This window comes from Eurosta solidaginis, chromosome 5 (genome assembly GCF_040869045.1).
Source record: "Eurosta solidaginis isolate ZX-2024a chromosome 5, ASM4086904v1, whole genome shotgun sequence".
NCBI classification, from domain to species: domain Eukaryota; kingdom Metazoa; phylum Arthropoda; class Insecta; order Diptera; family Tephritidae; genus Eurosta; species Eurosta solidaginis.
The window spans coordinates 82,222,179-82,240,735 of record NC_090323.1 but is presented as its reverse complement, the minus strand read 5'-3'; the positions used below and the strand labels follow the sequence as shown (position 1 = coordinate 82,240,735).

The following is an 18,557-nucleotide window of genomic DNA, read 5'->3' as shown; positions in this document are numbered from 1 at the left end:
TGCCTAATGAACCAGAAGGATTTGTCTGGAAGGCTTGCGAGGTGGAGCCTTAAACTGCAAGCGTACAATTTTAACATTGAACACCGGAAGGGAGCCCAAAATGTTGTGCCGGACGCGCTGTCACGGATGAACATGGAAGAAATCGTGGAGAGTGACAGAGTAATAGATGTTGATACCAGTTCGCCTTGCTTTCAATCGCTAGAATACGAAGAGTTGAAAACGACAGTGACGGAGAACCAAAACCGACTTCCTGACATATGCGTAGCTGACGGCTTTGTTTACAGACGAACAAAATTCAACAGGACTGATGACATCCGAGACGACCATGCCTGGAAACTCTTGATCCCTTCGGAGTTGCGACGTGGTTTGGTGGAAGCGTCCCACTGTTCGCCTTCGGTTGGCCACGGAGGTATTCACAAGACCCGTTCCCGCATTCGTGAAAAGTATTATTGGCCTGGGATGGTAAAAGATGTGCAAATGTTCACAAGTCAGTGCGAAAGCTGTAAAGGAAATAAGACACACAATGCATTTCGCCGTCCGCCCATGGGCAACCAACACATTACTGAACGCCCTTTTCAACGCTTATTTGTCGATTTTATGGGTCCTTACCCACGTACGTCCGATGGCCATGTGTATGTGTTTGTTTGTTTAGACCACTTAAATTAAGGTATTTAGGTATTTTTAACCCAATGCGAAAAGCAACATCTACTGAAGTAATCAAGTTCATGGAGAACGGGATATTCCATGTATTCGGCGTGCCGGAGTACGTGCACTCAGACAACGGAAAGCAATTCGTGTCGGAAATGTTCACCTCGTTCCTGAAAAGATATGGTGCCACACATGTAAGGACCGCTTTTTTTTCACCGCAAGCGAACGCAGCAGAGATGGTGAACCGATCAGTACTGCAGATCATCAGATCCTGCATCAAAGATAATCAAAGAAACTGGGATAAGTACGTTAGCGACGCAGCATTTGCTCTACGAAGTGCCGTGCACTCCGCCATTAAGACATCACCATACTACGCCGTCTTTGGCATGCCGATGATACAACACGGCACGACTTATAACATACATCGAAAATTAAGTGCGCTGAAAGACGCCGAACATGAAGTACTGGAACAATCCGACCGACTACAATTGATAAGAAACAAAATAATGAAGGAATTGCGGTTAGCTCACGAAAGGAGCAAGAAGGTGTATAATACAAGGAGTAGAGAAGTAGCCTTTAAGACTGGACAACTTGTTTATCGCCGTAACTTCCGGCAAAGCTCAAAAATCGACAACTACAATGCGAAGCTTGCCCCAAAGCAAGTCAAGTGCATTGTACTCAAAGCGATAGGAAATTCGATGTACGAGCTCGGGGACACTAGTGGAAAGAAAGTCGGGGTATACCACGCAAAAGACATTTTTGTAGCCTAGTGTAGATATGTGGTGACTCGTTAGTAATGTTGTAGTTGTCTTCTGTTTATAGGTAGTTGCTGTCCTTAATGTATAGACATTAGTTCACACCTGAAAATGTACTATTAATATAGGTTTCGGTGATATGGATAAGGACTAATACAGCGTGTGGATTTAGTAAGGCTAGAAAAATGTACACAGTTGTAAACAGGTAGTAGTAATGGTGATGCACTGCGGGAATGTTTGGAGTCGAAAAAAAAAAAAATACAACTAAGCCCGGCACTAGGTCATGGGTCGAGGCCACACGTTGGGCTGCGTTGAAAATTCCTTTACGCACACGCTCCATGATACGGGTACCATCGGCGGGTGCGAGCCTGTAACGGCAGCCCTAATAATATAATAGCTTCAATTGCACGTAGGCATACAGCACAATGTATCTAACATTGCAACTAAATGTTAATAGAGGGATTTTGATCGATGCGCTGTTGACTAACATGCATTACTATGTTAGCGGTGGCTGCACATCATTCGGGGATGCATGTGTATAGGTGTATTGGAAGATACATCTGTATATGCGTGTATATGTTAGGTTTTTAGAAACGGACATTTCTGCCTGGTTCGCTCACACATGCTACTATGCCAAAAGATAGGATTTTACGGGAAAATTGCCGGTGGCACACGGTTACCAAATTGAGAATGTGTTAGTAAACACGAACGCGTAGCGAGCACGAAAGCAAAATCAATTATTTATTTAGTTTGATTTCAATGCTTGAACGGTGAACACGTGTCACACGCACTCTCTGGTACTCTGTTTTAAGGGCGCGTGCGACACTTCCTCACCGTACGACCATCGAAATCAAACTAAAAGAGCTGTCGTTGATTTTCACGAAGTAGCCATTGTGCTATCGCTTATCGTATACATATATGGTCGCTTACAAGCCAACCTAATAAAACCGCACTGCGTTTTTTAACGCACGCAAACCATAGATGAATGGATTTGCAACTCTTTGTTTGGAGAAAACGCTGTCGAAATGCACATTTTTTATAACATTTGTCAATGATGCCGCTCCAAAGCAAAAATGAATAGATCTGAATATGGGGATTTTAGACATACATTTCGGCGATTATAGTTTCAATCATTTAATAAAATGATATTCGTAAGATATTCATTTCTTTAAACTGATTTTACAAAACGACTAGCTAAAGTCAAATATAAACAAATCTAAGTAAAATTTACATTTTGATTAAATTAATTAGTCAAATATTGTAACGCATTTAACTCAAAGTGAAAACCATATATTCTTTTGAAATTTCAGTAAATCGGACCTAAGACATAATAGTTAACTTTATTTAGTGGATACGGCTTATCCTACATGTCTGACGTTCCAGGTTCTGTGATCGAAATGAACTGGTTGCATCGGGACTTCATATTTACAAAACCTGTTTTTAGTGATAACTTCTGAATGGGAAATAATATTTACCCTCCGCTTCGAACTTATAATATTTACACTAAAACAAGTATTTTTATCCTTTTTCCCATAATTTTTGAACGCTATTCTACAGTTGTAGGTCAAACTAAATGTTACCGAAATTTTTGGCCCGTTTTTCATTTTAGCTGGCACATTTTTTGTTCTGGCACCCGCTTCAGCTGGCGCGAGGGATTTATCTGTGATTGTTGCCAGCTCAAATTTGAGATAAATCCCTCGTGAGAGCGAAAAAATTGAGAGCGTAAACAAATGTTTCGTATCAAGTCATCTAAGACGCAAACAACCGGCGTTTTTTGCCCTAACCCATGGCGCAACGATACAAGGTGGCAGCATGGAACAGCTGATTATAAACTTTTTTTTATTTGATTTGATACGTCAACTTCCGGCGCAGTACGATTTTGACATTTGTCCATCGAATTTACAAAACAAAGTAAATGGAATTTTTATTTATGTTTGTAGGTATGTCACCATGCTGTCACCTGTATCATTCCGCTATGCCCTAACCCAAATAAGCACGCGTTGCGACAATGTAAAGCATGTGTGCAAACGTCAAATCTAAATGTCACGCATAACAAAAATTGGAAATCGAGTTAGGTTTTCACGCAGTAAATTCAATTTGAGTTGCTCTCATACAAGTTGTATGTGCATGAGATATTTTTGACAGAAAATGACTTGCCTGCGTTTATATTAGGTTGGCTTGTTAGCAGGTGCTAAGCTCACGCCCACCCCGAATCATAAAGTTAAAGTTAAAGTGAATGTTAAAGTTAAAGCGAAAGTTAAAATTAAAAATAAAGTTAAAGTTAAAGTTAAAGCTAAAATTAAAGTTAAAGTTAAGGTTAAAGTTAAAGTTAAAGTTGAAGTTACAGTTAAAGTTAAAGTTAAAGCTAAAATTAAAGCTAAAGTTAAGGTTAAAGTTAAAGTTGAAGTTACAGTTAAAGTTAAAGTTACAGTTAAAGTTAAAGTTAAAGTTAAAGTTGAAGTTACAGTTAAAGTTAAAGTTATAGTTAAAGTTAAAGTTAAAGTAAAAGTAAAAGTTAAAGTTAAAGTTAAAGTTGAAGTAAAAGTTAAAGTTAAAATTAAAGTGAATGTTAAAGTTAAAGCGAAAGTTAAAGTTAAAGTTAAAAATAAAGTTAAAGTTAAAATGAAAGTTAAAGTTAAAGTCAAAGTTAAAGTTAAAGTTAAAGTTAAAGTTAAAGTTATGGTTAAAGTTAAAGTTAAAGTCAAAGTTAAAGTTAAAGTTACAGTTAAAGTTAAAGTTAATTTAAAGTTAAAGTAAAAGGTTAAGTTAAAGTGAATGTTAAAGTTAAAGTTAAAAATAAAGTTAAAGTTAAAGTTAAAGTGAATGTCAAAGTTAAAGTGAAAGTTAAAGTTAAAGTTAAAAATAAAGTTAAAGTTAAAGTGAAAGTTAAATATTGACTTCTCATTTATTCAATAAAAGTAAAAAATTTGTTTTCTTATCGGTCACCACGCTTAAAAAGGTTAACTTGAATTAATATCAAAGACAAAACTTGAATTAATATCAAAGAAAACAAAATGTTGCATAAATATTATAATTGCATAAGTTGATAATATGCAATAGCTTTACCTCGGCAGTCCCCGAGTGCCACACGCCCTTTTTAAATAAATTCCAGAGGACAACAAGAACATGGCAAAGTGGAGGGAATTGAAGATTCAGCAACGGAAGAAGGAGTTGGAGAACCGACGGGAGGCAATGGAATCAGAAGGAATTAACGTGGAAGAGTATGTCTGTCATCTTGAAGGTGATGGGACAACCAAATTGGAGGAGAAAAACGAAACACTGCAGACAATGGCGAACACAGACTTGAACATGATATTGGTTGTAGTATCGGCACAAATGTCCGAAATGTTATCACAAATATCCACAAGTATAACATCTTGGGGGTATCATTGATGGGGGTGTTGCGTTTTGCACACACCAGCGCCACCCCAAAGCGTCGACTCGTAGGTGCTTAGCACCCTCTCCCGGGTTAGGGGGGGGGCTCCTCGTGGTGACACCTGGTAACGCTTCGGCGGCGAATTCGACCGGCAACCTCTTTTCCCACACCCCAAAACCTACTTCCTGTATTTTTTCCTATCGATAAAAGAATGAATTTTAAGTCAGACACAGACCAATGCGCTCACGCATACAGGCAATTGATAAAGAGAAATTGCAAAAATGAGAGTGTTATACAACAACATTTACCTGGTGGGAATTTAATACATACTTATGCTATGGGTGTCGCTCAATGTTTAACTTTTTATGCTATATTGTTGTTAGTTAAGAGTTTTGTTTATAATTACGGTTCTTTATTTGTTTACTTTTTATGTTTATTTTCGTTTTTGTCATATCAAATTTTAAATTAGTCGATCTGGTACATCCAATGATGTAAGTCAAATGTATACATGTACTTTTGTGTTTTTTATTATAATACTTGTATTTTTGTATTTCTAGTCCTGAAGATGACTTCTAATTGAAGGCGAAATATCGATAAATAAAAAAACGACAATATATAACATATACAAATAAAAAGTTTTCTTTGTGTGTTATTTAATATTGTATGGCCTCGAGCTCGTAAAATTATTATTTTTATCAATATTTTCTACCTTATAGGGCCCTTTATATCTCCTATCTAACTTATGGCCTGCTTCATTTTTAACTAGCAGTGTTATATTTATTTTCTTATAGTGAATATATTTATCATAACTAATATTTTGTTTTTCTTTAGCTTCTTTCACTAATTTAAAGGCTCTATCGTGTGCTATTTGTTTTTAATATATTTAATTTCTTTATCGTAAGCCTGATAATTGTATAATAGGCTTAACGTATTTTCTTGTAAAAATTCGTAAGCCTCGGGTTTTTTACCAAAAACTAGTTCGAATGGGCAATAACAATGAACTGTAGATGGGGTTGTATTGTAACAATATGAAAAATATTTAATTAATTTCTTGTATTCCGGCCTTTTAGTTAATATATTCAAAGTATGTTTGAGCTCTAGGCCAATATATACATATGTTTATTAAAATACAGCAAATGTGTTTAAACAATGTATATTTATTTGTCGAATGGTTTGTCTTGCCAATATTTCGACTTCAATCTGAAGTCATCTTCAGGACTGAAAAAAGAAACGAAAAACATTTATAGAGACATTGGTACATACATACATAATTATACAATTGTCGCAAGTGCCAACTTACACTTATGACTGCACCTGGTCGACTAACTTTATATTTTATATTTTAACAAACAAGGGTAAAAGAACATTAAAAACATAAACAATAAAATACAGTAATCGTAAACAAATTTTTATACAAACAACAATACATTAATTCTCCAACCGTAAGCGACGCTCACATCAGCAGCAGGTGAACAATTGTGCAAACGAAGTCACACTCTTATTATAAGCCTTTTTTGTTGTTGTTGATAAGTTCTCTATAGGCGTAGGCGCAATGGTCTGTGTCTGATTTGAAATTTATGCGTTTGTCACTTGGTGTATTTATTATGTGTAACATTTCAAGTATATAGCGTTTATTGCTGTTTCTCTCATGCTGCATTATTGTTACATTTTCCAAGTCGGGAGAGTGTCCAGTGGTTCTACAGTGCTGAGTTAAAGCTGTCTTATTGTCATTAGGGTTGTCACGATTTTTGATATTTGATTTATGTCCGGAAATCCTCGTCTTCAATTTCGATTTAGTTGTCCCCACATATACTTTGTCGCATACGTGGGACCCGTCGCCATTACAATTAATTTTATATATAACGTCCGATTTATCAAATTTCTCTATTCTGCTTTTCGTATTGCTAAAAATCCTCCGTTGCAACGTATTGTTGTATGTGAAAGCTAATTTAAATTTCTCTCTGTCATATATGTTTGAATATTTTATTCTATTAGACAGACCAGATACAAATGTGGTCGATTTATACATTTTCTTTGTATCATTAGTTGGTTTATTTGTATTTAATTTTACGAAATAATCTCTTATATAGCTCTGTATTATATGTGTTGGAAACTCATTATTCTCTAATATGTTTTTTATTGCTTTTATATTCTCCTCGTGGTAGACTTCATCACTAATGGAGAGAACTCTTCTGACAAAATTCTTGGCTGTGTTGACTATCGTTGCCTTGTCATGATTCGAGTTATAATTGATTAGCCTACCCGATGCAGTGGGCTTCTTGTACCAATCAAATGAAAGTAGGTTATTCCTTCTTATTATTAAGGTATCTAAAAATGACAGCTGTCCATCAGTTTCGACTTCAACAGTAAACTACGGATCAAATATGCAATAAGAAAGCAAAAGGAAAGAGAGGTAAGCTCCATATTAAATATAATACACAAAGAATTTGATGCGGAAGATGCCATTGCATTCTTAAAGAGTGAGAAACTATTAACCAATAACTTGACAACAGCATTAGAGAAAACACACACAAACAAATTTGACAGACTTAAAAATATACAAAAACAGTCTTTTAACATTAAAAACGTACCGAAGTGGTTACACAATGCGACAACGATGGAGATACCGACAGACATCCAGTGGCTCCTCTCCTTAGGTCCGAAATTCTCTTTACCTATAGCTAGCACTGAGTTCCCGCTGTTCAAATTGATAGCAGATGGAGAGGATTGCATTCAAACTATTCAAGATAAAGAGCAGCAAGAAATTGAGAGGAACAATCTAACCACACTAATACGGGATCACCTGAGAAAGCCTAAAAGTAGCGTGAGAGATAAATTTGTATTAGATACACTACACTCCACAAAAAAGTTCCTAAAAGACAATAAAAATGTACTTGTTCTGAATGCCGATAAAGGCAATGTTACGGTTTTAATGTATAAGGATGAGTATGAAAAGAAGTTACAACAGATGGTTAACGACATTTCCACTTACAGAGTACTAAAACGAGACCCCACTAATAAGCTTCAAGAAAAAAATAATGAAATTGTAGAGAAACTATTTAAACATAAAATGATCGATACGAGAGGGAAATACCAATTAATAACCAAAACGGCCATCGCGCCAAGACTGTATGGCTTACCTAAAATCCATAAAGAAGGATTACCATTGAGACCCATTTGTTCGTCTGTCAATTCTCCATCATACAAGTTATGTAAATATGTTGTCAATGTCCTTGAAAATATAACTAAAACATCTAAATATAACGTAAAAGACACTATCGCCTTTAAGAACAAAATTAAAGATACCTACATCTTTGACGACGAGAGTCTCGTTTCCTTTGATGTTGTCTCATTATTTCCAAGCATCCCGGTAGATCATGCCTTGGAAATTATAGCTTCCAAGTGGGATGATATAAAGAACCATACAAATCTCACGAAGGAACTTTTTATGAATATGGTTCGGTTCTGCATAAGAGATAATAGATATTTTAGTTTCAACAATAAAATTTATGAGCAACGGTCAGGAATGCCTATGGGGTCACCAGCATCTCCTGTAATAGCGGATATTGTGATGGAAGACTTGTTACAGAAATTCGAAGAAGATTCACACCACAAGCCACGTTTATTAACGAAATATGTGGACGATTTGTTCGCCATCGTAAAAACGGATGCCGTGGAAGATATGCTTAATATTTTGAATGGATACAATAGGAGCATCAAGTTTACTGTTGAAGTCGAAACTGATGGACAGCTGTCATTTTTAGATACCTTAATAATAAGAAGGAATAACCTACTTTCATTTGATTGGTACAAGAAGCCCACTGCATCGGGTAGGCTAATCAATTATAACTCGAATCATGACAAGGCAACGATAGTCAACACAGCCAAGAATTTTGTCAGAAGAGTTCTCTCCATTAGTGATGAAGTCTACCACGAGGAGAATATAAAAGCAATAAAAAACATATTAGAGAATAATGAGTTTCCAACACATATAATACAGAGCTATATAAGAGATTATTTCGTAAAATTAAATACAAATAAACCAACTAATGATACAAAGAAAATGTATAAATCGACCACATTTGTATCTGGTCTGTCTAATAGAATAAAATATTCAAACATATATGACAGAGAGAAATTTAAATTAGCTTTCACATACAACAATACGTTGCAACGGAGGATTTTTAGCAATACGAAAAGCAGAATAGAGAAATTTGATAAATCGGACGTTATATATAAAATTAATTGTAATGGCGACGGGTCCCACGTATGCGACAAAGTATATGTGGGGACAACTAAATCGAAATTGAAGACGAGGATTTCCGGACATAAATCAAATATCAAAAATCGTGACAACCCTAATGACAATAAGACAGCTTTAACTCAGCACTGTAGAACCACTGGACACTCTCCCGACTTGGAAAATGTAACAATAATGCAGCATGAGAGAAACAGCAATAAACGCTATATACTTGAAATGTTACACATAATAAATACACCAAGTGACAAACGCATAAATTTCAAATCAGACACAGACCATTGCGCCTACGCCTATAGAGAACTTATCAACAACAACAAAAAAGGCTTATAATAAGAGTGTGACTTCGTTTGCACAATTGTTCACCTGCTGCTGATGTGAGCGTCGCTTACGGTTGGAGAATTAATGTATTGTTGTTTGTATAAAAATTTGTTTACGATTACTGTATTTTATTGTTTATGTTTTTAATGTTCTTTTACCCTTGTTTGTTAAAATATAAAATATAAAGTTAGTCGACCAGGTGCAGTCATAAGTGTAAGTTGGCACTTGCGACAATTGTATAATTATGTATGTATGTACCAATGTCTCTATAAATGTTTTTCGTTTCTTTTTTCAGTCCTGAAGATGACTTCAGATTGAAGTCGAAATATTGGCAAGACAAACCATTCGACAAATAAATATACATTGTTTAAACACATTTGCTGTATTTTAATAAACATATGTATATATTGGCCTAGAGCTCAAACATACTTTGAAAAATATTTAAGATATTCATCCTAATCATCTTTGTTAATGGATATGTAAGAACGCACATACTCCTTGAAAGTTGTATGGCTAATTTTACAAAATTTCTCAAAGGTTGGATAGTGATTTAACTTTTGAAACTTTTAATTTGACAAAATTTCTCAAAGGTTGGATATTGATAGAATAAAGTTCGATATCAACTCGATAACTATCTGGTTTAAGAATAATTAAATAATGATGTTGGATATCTCTTCCGGAACTAGATATATATTTCGCTGGAGAATTTTGGTCCATGTTTGTTGGGTAAACAAAATTCAGCTGTTGCCGTATCTACGAGTTATCTAGATAATAAAAAAACCAATGTTGCCGCATAAAATAGCATACCCCAAAGGCGGCCTCAAACTGTGACTGAAAAACTGCTCAGTAGTTTAATTGAAGTTTAAATTTGACTAGAGTTTAAGCTTAGCTTAACCAACTACTGAAAAATCTAAGGCTTAGCGCCGGGGTTTTCAGTTCAATTTCAACTCAGTTTGTCAGTTAAACTACGCTTAACCTTATTCTGCAAGTTTTCAGTCTACTTTAACAGAAGTTTAAGCTGAGCTTAAGCGGCCGATCAGGCAGGGTTAAAATCTAGTTAACCTATCAGTTATTTGCGTTCGTTCGAAATGGCGTCGAATATACCCAAAAAGCATTTGGTCTTGAGTACCATTAGAGCTCATGTTGATAACTAGGCATACTTCTAAAATCACAAGAGTTGTTTCGAAACTGTGGTTCAACTCGAGAATAATAGCGTACTCGGGAAAAGGGAAGTTTTTATAAAGCAAAAAATGCTATTATTTAAGTTGAAATTTAATTAATAACTTGTGTTACTCTAACCGGACTCAAATGTTAGATTCCATACTGCAGTATTTTCACGAAAACAAAATCATTATATGTTTGTATGTTTAATGGTGTGCTCAATTTTACTTAAGATTTTTAAGAATTAATGAGCTTAACACCGATAATTAATAGTTGTTATTCAATGCAATATGCTAGTAAATGTTCCCTTCTTTTTAGTTTTTCCCAATAAAAACCAAAAATTATAATTGAATAACAATTATGATTTATCGGTGTTAAGCTCATTAATTCTTAAGAAAATAAAATGAAATATATATAATTTAAAAAATAAACAATTGTACGGCGCGATAACCTCCGAAGAGATCTAAGGCCGAGCCTCTTCCGATTTGCGTCGTGCTCCTCTTGATTTTCCCTACAAATTGGCCGGACGGGACCTACATGTTTTATGCCGACTCCGAACGGCATCTGCAAGGCAGATGAGTTTTCACTGAGAGCTTTTCATGGCAGAAATACACTCGGAGCGCTTGCCAAACACTGGCGAGGGGCGACCCCGCTTAGGAAAAATTTCTTCTAATTGAAAAACCTTATTTCTAAAATTTTTGATGTTGCTTTGCCCGGGGTGTGAACCACGGTGGCCACCACGAAATTACGATAATAATTGGAAAATATTGTGGCGAATATTAGCATCACCATGCTATGCACTATCTTAGTAAATAATCACAACAAACAAATATTAAAGCAATCCACACGTGTGTACATGAACACATCAATCAGCATTTACACACATACATACAGCAAAGAAATTATCTCACATACCCGTTATGTAGTCATCAGCTAAGAGTTGCTACTCAAACATACACACGCATATAACTAAATAGCCAAGCAGGAGATACAACATTTCTAGAAGGTGAAATGTCTAGACCTTAGGAGAAATATGCGAACGAAGCAACAGAGAGTATAAAACAGCGCAAGCTGAGGAACAACTAATCAGTTTGATTTAAATACGCTTTTGTGAAGTACGTGATATTGAAGTATAATTGTACTGCTCCCAAAGTAGACCAAATAAAGACCATTTTGCAATATTGAATATTGGAGCTATTTATTCGACAGTTCAGTGATTCGTACATTAGCAGAAGGTGTATAAATATTAGAAATCTCCAAAATTCGTTACAATTGGTGTCAGAAGAGGAATTCTTAAGCTATTGCTTAGATTTTATCGCGGGCTTGGCGACTAAATCAAAAAAAAACCGTAACGGATATTTGTCAAAAAAAATCCGAAAAGGCTCGAAAAGGTTCGAAAAGATTCGTAAATCGTAAATTCGTAAATTGGATCTCTGTCATAAACAGCGGTGGACACCACTACATTTACACGGTTACCAAATTGAGAATGTGTTAGTAAACACGAACGCGTAGCGACCACGAAAGCAAAATCAATTATTTATTTAGTTTGATTTCAATGCTTGAACGGTGAACACGTGTCACACGCACTCTCTGGTACTCTGTTTTAAGCGCGCGTGCGACACTTCCTCACCGTACGACCATCGAAATCAAACTAAAAGAGCTGTCGTTGATTTTCACGAAGTAGCCATTGTGCTATCGCTTATCGTATACATATATGTTCGCTTACAAGCCAACCCAATAAAACCGCACTGCGTTCTTTTAGCGCACGCAAACCATAGATGAATGGATTTGCAACTCTTTGTTTGGAGAGAACGCTGTTTTATAACATTTGTCAATGATGCCACTCCAAACAAAAATGAATAGATCTGAATATGGGGATTTTAGACATACATTTCGGCGATTATAGTTTGAATCATTTAATAAAATGATAGTCGTAAGATATTCATTTCTTTAAACTTATTTTACAAAAATACGACTAGCTAAAGTCAAATATAAACAAATCTAAGTAAAATTTACATTTTGATTAAATTAATTAGTCAAATATTGTAACGCATTTAACTCAAAGTGAAAACCATATATTCTTTTGAAATTTCAGTAAATCGGACCTAAGACATAATAGTTAACTTTATTTAGTGGATAGGGCTTATCCTACATGTCTGACGTTCCAGGTTCTGTGATCGAAATGGACTGGTTGCATCGGGACTTCATATTTACAAAACATGTTTTTAGTGATAACTTCTGAATGGGAAATAATATTTACCCTCCGCTTCGAACTTATAGATTTTACACTTAAACAAGTATTTTTATCCTTTTTCCCATAATTTTTGAACGCTATTCTACAGTTGTAGGTCAAACTAAATGTTACCGAAATTTTTGGCCCGTTTTTCATTTTAGCTGGCACATTTTTTGTTCTGGCACCCGCTCCAGCTGGCGCGAGGGATTTATCTGTGATTGTTGCCAGCTCAAATTTGAGATAAATCCCTCGTGAGAGCGAAAAAATTGAGAGCATAACAAATGTTGCGTATCAAGTCATCTATGACGCAAACAAACGGCGTTTTTTGCCCTAACCCATGGCGCAACGATACAAGGTGGCAGCATGGAACAGCTGATTATAAACTTTTTTTATTTGATTTGATACGTCAACTTCCGGCGCAGTACGATTTTGACATTTGTCCTTCAAATTTACAAAACAAAGTACATGGAATTTTTATTTATGTTTGTAGGTATGTCACCATGCTGCCACCTGTATCATTCCGCTATGCCCTAACCCAAATAAGCACGCGTTGCGACAATGTAAAGCATGTGTGCAAATGTCAAATCTAAATGTCACGCATAACAAAAATTGGAAATCGAGTTAGGTTTTCACGCAGCAAATTCAATTTGAGTTGCTCTCATACAAGTTGTATGTGCATGATACATTTTTGACAGAAAATGACTTGCGTGCGTTTATATTAGGTTGGCTTGTGCAGGTGCTAAGCTCACGCCCACCCCGAATCATAAAGTTAAAGTTAAAGTTATAGTGAATGTTAAAGTTAAAGCGAAAGTTAAAGTTAAAAATAAAGTTAAAGTTAAAGTGAAAGTTAAAGTTAAAGCTAAAATTAAAGTTAAAGTTAAGGTTAAAGTTAAAGTTGAAGTTACAGTCAAAGTTAAAGTTAAAGTTAAAGTTAAAGTTAAAATTATAGTTAAAGTTAAAATTAAAGTGAATGTTAAAGTTAAAGCGAAAGTTAAAGTTAAAGTTAAAAATAAAGTTAAAGTTAAAGTTAAGGTTAAGGTTAAAGTTAAAGTCAAAGTTAAAGTTAAAGTTAAAGTTAAGGTTAAAGTTAAAGTTAAATTTAAAGTTAAAGTTACAGTTAAAGTTAAAGTTAATTTAAAGTTAAAGTTAAAGTGAATGTTAAAGTTAAAGTTAAAAATAAAGTTAAAGTTAAAGTGAATGTTAAAGTTAAAGTGAAAGTTAAAGTTAAAAATAAAGTTAAAGTTAAAGTGAAAGTTAAATATTGACTTCTCATTTATTCAATAAAAGTAAAAAATTTGTTTTCTTATCGGTCACCACGCTTAAAATGGTTAACTTGAATTAATATCAAAGACAAAACTTGAATTAATATCAAAGAAAACAAAATGTTGCAAATAAATGCCAGAGGACAACAAGAACATGGCAAAGTGGAGGGAATTGAAGATTCAGCAACTGAAGAAGGAGTTGGAGAACCGTGGGTTGAATACAACCGGCAATAAACCCGAACTACAAACACGACTACGGGAGGCAATGGAATCAGAAGGAATTAACGTGGAAGAGTATGTCTTTCATCTTGAAGGCGATGGAACAACCAAATTGGAGGAGCAAAACGAAATACTGCAGACAATGGCGAACACAGACTTGAACATGATATTGGTTGTAATATCGGCACAAATGTCCGAAATGTTATCACAAATATCCACAAGTATAACATCTTGGGGGTATCATTGATGAGGGTGTTGCGTTTTGCACACACCAGCGCCACCCCAAAGCGTCGACTCGTAGGTGCTTAGCACCCTCCCCCGGGTTAGGGGGGGGGGGGGGGGGGCTCCTCGTGGTGACACCTGGTAACGCTTCGGCGGCGAATTCGACCGGCAACCTCTTTTCTCACACCGCAAAACCTAATTCCTGTATTTTTTCCTATCCCGGTCCATACCCTATTCCACCACCCTAAGCCAAGGTGTTGAGGTACCCGTGTCGAGGGCTGAACGGGCAGCGGGTGGATATTGAGTACCTGGTCTAGAACGGTCACCTACGATGCCCGGGAAAGGTCGGGGGTATAAGTGCCTTCTCTACGCATGCCGGCTCTGCGGACGAGTGACCCACCCTTTGCGTGTATACTCGTGGGACCAAACCATGAACTTTTCAACAAATAACGATAACAAATAAAAAAAAGAAAACAAACACACGGACGACAACAGGACTAAGACTCTGACGGCAACGACGTCACATACGGTAGGGGACGGCAAAGCTGACTGATCTAGACTCGGAAAGAGGGACCCCTCGGATGTGGGGTTCCTATCTTCAAGTCAAAAGGCTGATACAACACGTGTCGGGAAAAGTACTGTGGGCAACGGTAGTCCGCCACGCAATAAACAATTTTCCACCGCTGCTAGGAAACAGAGGGATACAGCTAGTAAGGCACGGTCCAAAATAGGAAACGGCCTATATAGATAGATAGATAATTAATTGAGGATCGCACTGCGACCATTGGCCTATTGTGCCCTCAACTGCTTCACAGCACCTCATCCAAGCTGACTCTCTGAAGAACCCTAGTAGTTCACCTGGCTTGAGGGATTTGATGTGAGGATGTTCTGGCCATGGTGAGCCCAAAAACTTAGCCCTATGTCTTGAGATTGCGTCACATTCCAGGAATATATGTTCCGCGGTCTCCGCTGATCGATCACAAGATCGGCATGTGTTGTTCGATAGTATGCCCAGCTTCTGCATGTGGCTGCTCAGTCTGCAATGTCCTGTAAGAATAGCTGTTAGGATCCTCAGGTTATCTTTCGACAGGCCCATTAATGCCCTATATCGAGTTGTGTTGTAGCCCCCCAGCAGTAACTTAGATTGTCTCAGGCCTGGCATATTGCGCCAGTGTTCTTCCCTCTTTTCCCTTTCTTCTACTAGTAGATGCCCTCTGATTTCCTGCGGGCCTACTGGCAGGAACGGCTCAGGACCAATAGGTCGAGTCGTTGCTGCCTCCCTTGATAGGCTGTCCGCTTGCTCATTGCCCTCCACTCCCCTGTGGCCAGGAACCCAGGCCAACAACAGTTTGTTGTGTGCTCCTAGTTGATTTAGCTTTTCAACGCACTCAAGGACTAGTGCTGATTTTATTTCAGACGCCGGGATCGCCTTGAGGGCGTCCTGACTGCCACTGATTATGGCAATTGTATCATTCGAGCTGAAGGTTCAGGTCAGCACACTGGCTTATAGCGAATACTTCCGCTTGAAAAATGCTCGGGTGTGCTCCCAGAGGCGTTGATATCTTGGATCTGGGTCCAATGACTCCAGATCCAATCCCCTCTGGAATGTACACAATTATGCTTTCCTCCCACGTACCCTTGTCTCCCAGTTCTACTTTGTACCTTCTCTCATAGACTATCTGCCTGAGGATATCATCCCTCGGGAGTTGAGAGATTGGGCCTTCTCTCTCAATTCCTCCATGTTTCGGGACAATATGACTTTACCTATGCCCGAGCCCTCCTTAACAAGATTTAGGAGGATTCGCTTGGCTGACTGCTCTATTGATATATGCAGCGGGGTCAGATCGAGGATAGCCTCCAGCGCTGCTGTAGGGCATGTGCGCATAGCTCCCGTGATGCATACACATGCCAGTCGCTGAAGTTTTGACAGTGCTTGCCTCGTCGTCGCCCGAGTTGTTTTCGATGCCCAGGCTATCGAACCGTATGTTATCATAGGTCTTACTATCATGGTATACATCCATCTTAGCACATGCGGGCTACAGCCCCATGATTTCCCTGCTAAACGTTTGCATATCATGATGGACCTCGTGGCCCTAGCTCTCATGGAGTCGAAGTGCTGTTTCCATAGGAGCTTGGTGTCGAAAATGACCCCCAAGTATTTCACCGCGGTTCCATGATCTAGTGCCACGCCATCTATTGTAATTGCTCTCAGGGCTGGTAGGGCCCTTCTTCTGGTGAAAGGGATGATGGTCGTTTTAGATGGGTTGATGTTAAGCCCCACCCTGGCACACCATCCCTTTGTAATATTCAATGCTCTCTGTATTATGTCACAGAGCGTACTCTCGAATTTACCCCTTGCAATTATGACCATGTCGTCAGCATATCCCTGGCATCTTATGCCACTGTCAGATAGCTTTTGCAGGAGTTCATCCACTACTAGGCTCCACAGAAGGGGTGATAGAACACCTCCTTGAGGGCACCCCCTCGTGGTATTAATCTTAACTGCGCTGTTGCCTACATGGACTTCAGCGATTCTTGTGCGGAGTAGAGTGTCAATCCATCTCTGGATAGGCATCTGAATTCCTCTTCTCTGCAGTGCTATGTTTACGCTTCCATGAGATGTGTTGTCAAAGGCATCCTCAATGTCAAGGAAAGTGCAAATCACTGTTTCCCCTGTTTCGAGCGCCCTCTGTATTTCAGATGTTAATTGGTACAGAGCTGTGTCCGTGGACCTACCCGCTCTGTACGCATGTTGGCTATGATGTAGGGGCCAGCTCGTAAGGGCGTTCGACCTAATTTCTTGGTCCAATATCTTTTCCATTGCCTTCAAGAAAAAGGAAGTTAGACTTATTGGTTTGAAGGACTTTGCTTCGAATAGTCTTTTTTTCCTACTTTTGGTATGAAAACCACTTTTGCTCTTCTCCACATCATGGGTATGTATCCCAGTGCCAGGCTATCTCTCATGATCCTGGCCAGATGTGTGATAATCTGTGTCGCTTGCTGCATTAGCACCGGGTAGATGCCATCCACCCCCGGAGATTTGTATTTCTCAAAGGATTCCACTGCCCATCTTTTGAAGCTGCCCCAGTCTGTTTTCCTGGGATTTCTTTTAGGCCTGGATAGCCCCGATACAGCACCCAGCTCAAACCTTATGATCCTGGAATCCGATAGGGAGGGTTCTTCTGAGACTCTCCATTTCGAGATCATATTCTCAGTTAGGTTGTTGCCAAGGGTTATATCTAGGACCTCTGCCCTGACTCTCGTAACAAACGTCGGTTTGCTCCCGACGTTACATATATTCAAATCGTTGCTGACTATATATTCTAGTAAACACTCACCCCTTTGGTTGGTATCACTGCTGCCCCACTCCGTGTTGTGGGAGTTAGCATCGCTTCCTATGATAAACGGAAATTTCGCTCTTCTGCAGTGCTCCACTAGCTTCTGCACGTTAACTGGAGGGACTGTGCTGTCGTCCCCCGGGAAGTAGGCTGCGGCCAGCACAATGCTGGTGTTGTCTTCATTCACCTTTGCCTCGATCTGCACCGCCACCAGATTCCTGCTTAAAAATTCTGTAATGCAAAAATAGTTAGTGTTTGATTTAAGCACATGCTCTTGGTCTCTGCTGTGAGAGATCCCAAATAACTTTGTTATTACTCACATAAAGGCCCCTCACCTGTCCCTTGTAAGCCCAAGGTTCTTGTATGAGGGCGATGCCCAGATCATCCGAGGCGAACCTCCTCACCAGTACAGCCGAGGCTGCAATGGCGTGAAGGAGGTTGATCTGGGCTATTTTTATGCTTGTGCCTGTCATTTTGGCCCGGCCGGCCTCATCGGATCATCGTCATCCGACAATCCGCTCTCGATTTCGTCTCGCCTATTCAGCTCCAGCTCTTGGAGGTCGAAGCCCTCGATGAGCTCTTGTGTGGTGGGGATTTCTCTTTCATCCCCAGGCTGCACGATGTTGTCTTTCTTGCTTGCTGCGGTGGGAGGGTTTGTGGTCTCGCGAGCTCTGATGGTATCGGTGCGCGCTGTCGACAGCTCGCCTCTGTCGGTGCCCTCGGCCTCCGCCTTGTCTTCCGGCTGCTCATTATTCCCTGGTTGC

At 38.4% G+C, this 18,557-nt stretch overlaps 2 protein-coding genes across 4 annotated transcripts in view; both read left to right on the top strand.

Annotated features, from left to right (window-relative positions):
• Positions 1-18,557, top strand: part of LOC137252096 (uncharacterized) — a 450,569-nt gene that overhangs the window by 272,381 nt on the left and 159,631 nt on the right. The window lies entirely within an intron of this gene.
• On the top strand, positions 7,199-9,768 carry LOC137233824 (uncharacterized). The gene is made up of 2 exons (XM_067757285.1): positions 7,199-9,571; positions 9,654-9,768. The coding sequence occupies exon 1, from the start codon at positions 7,397-7,399 to the stop codon at positions 9,368-9,370; it is 1,974 nt and encodes a 657-aa protein (XP_067613386.1). The 5' UTR covers positions 7,199-7,396; the 3' UTR covers positions 9,371-9,571; positions 9,654-9,768.

Excerpts from the sequence above, each read along its gene's own strand:
- LOC137233824 (XM_067757285.1), top strand. The coding sequence starts at position 7,397 with ATGGAGATACCGACAGACATCCAGTGGCTCCTCTCCTTAGGTCCGAAA.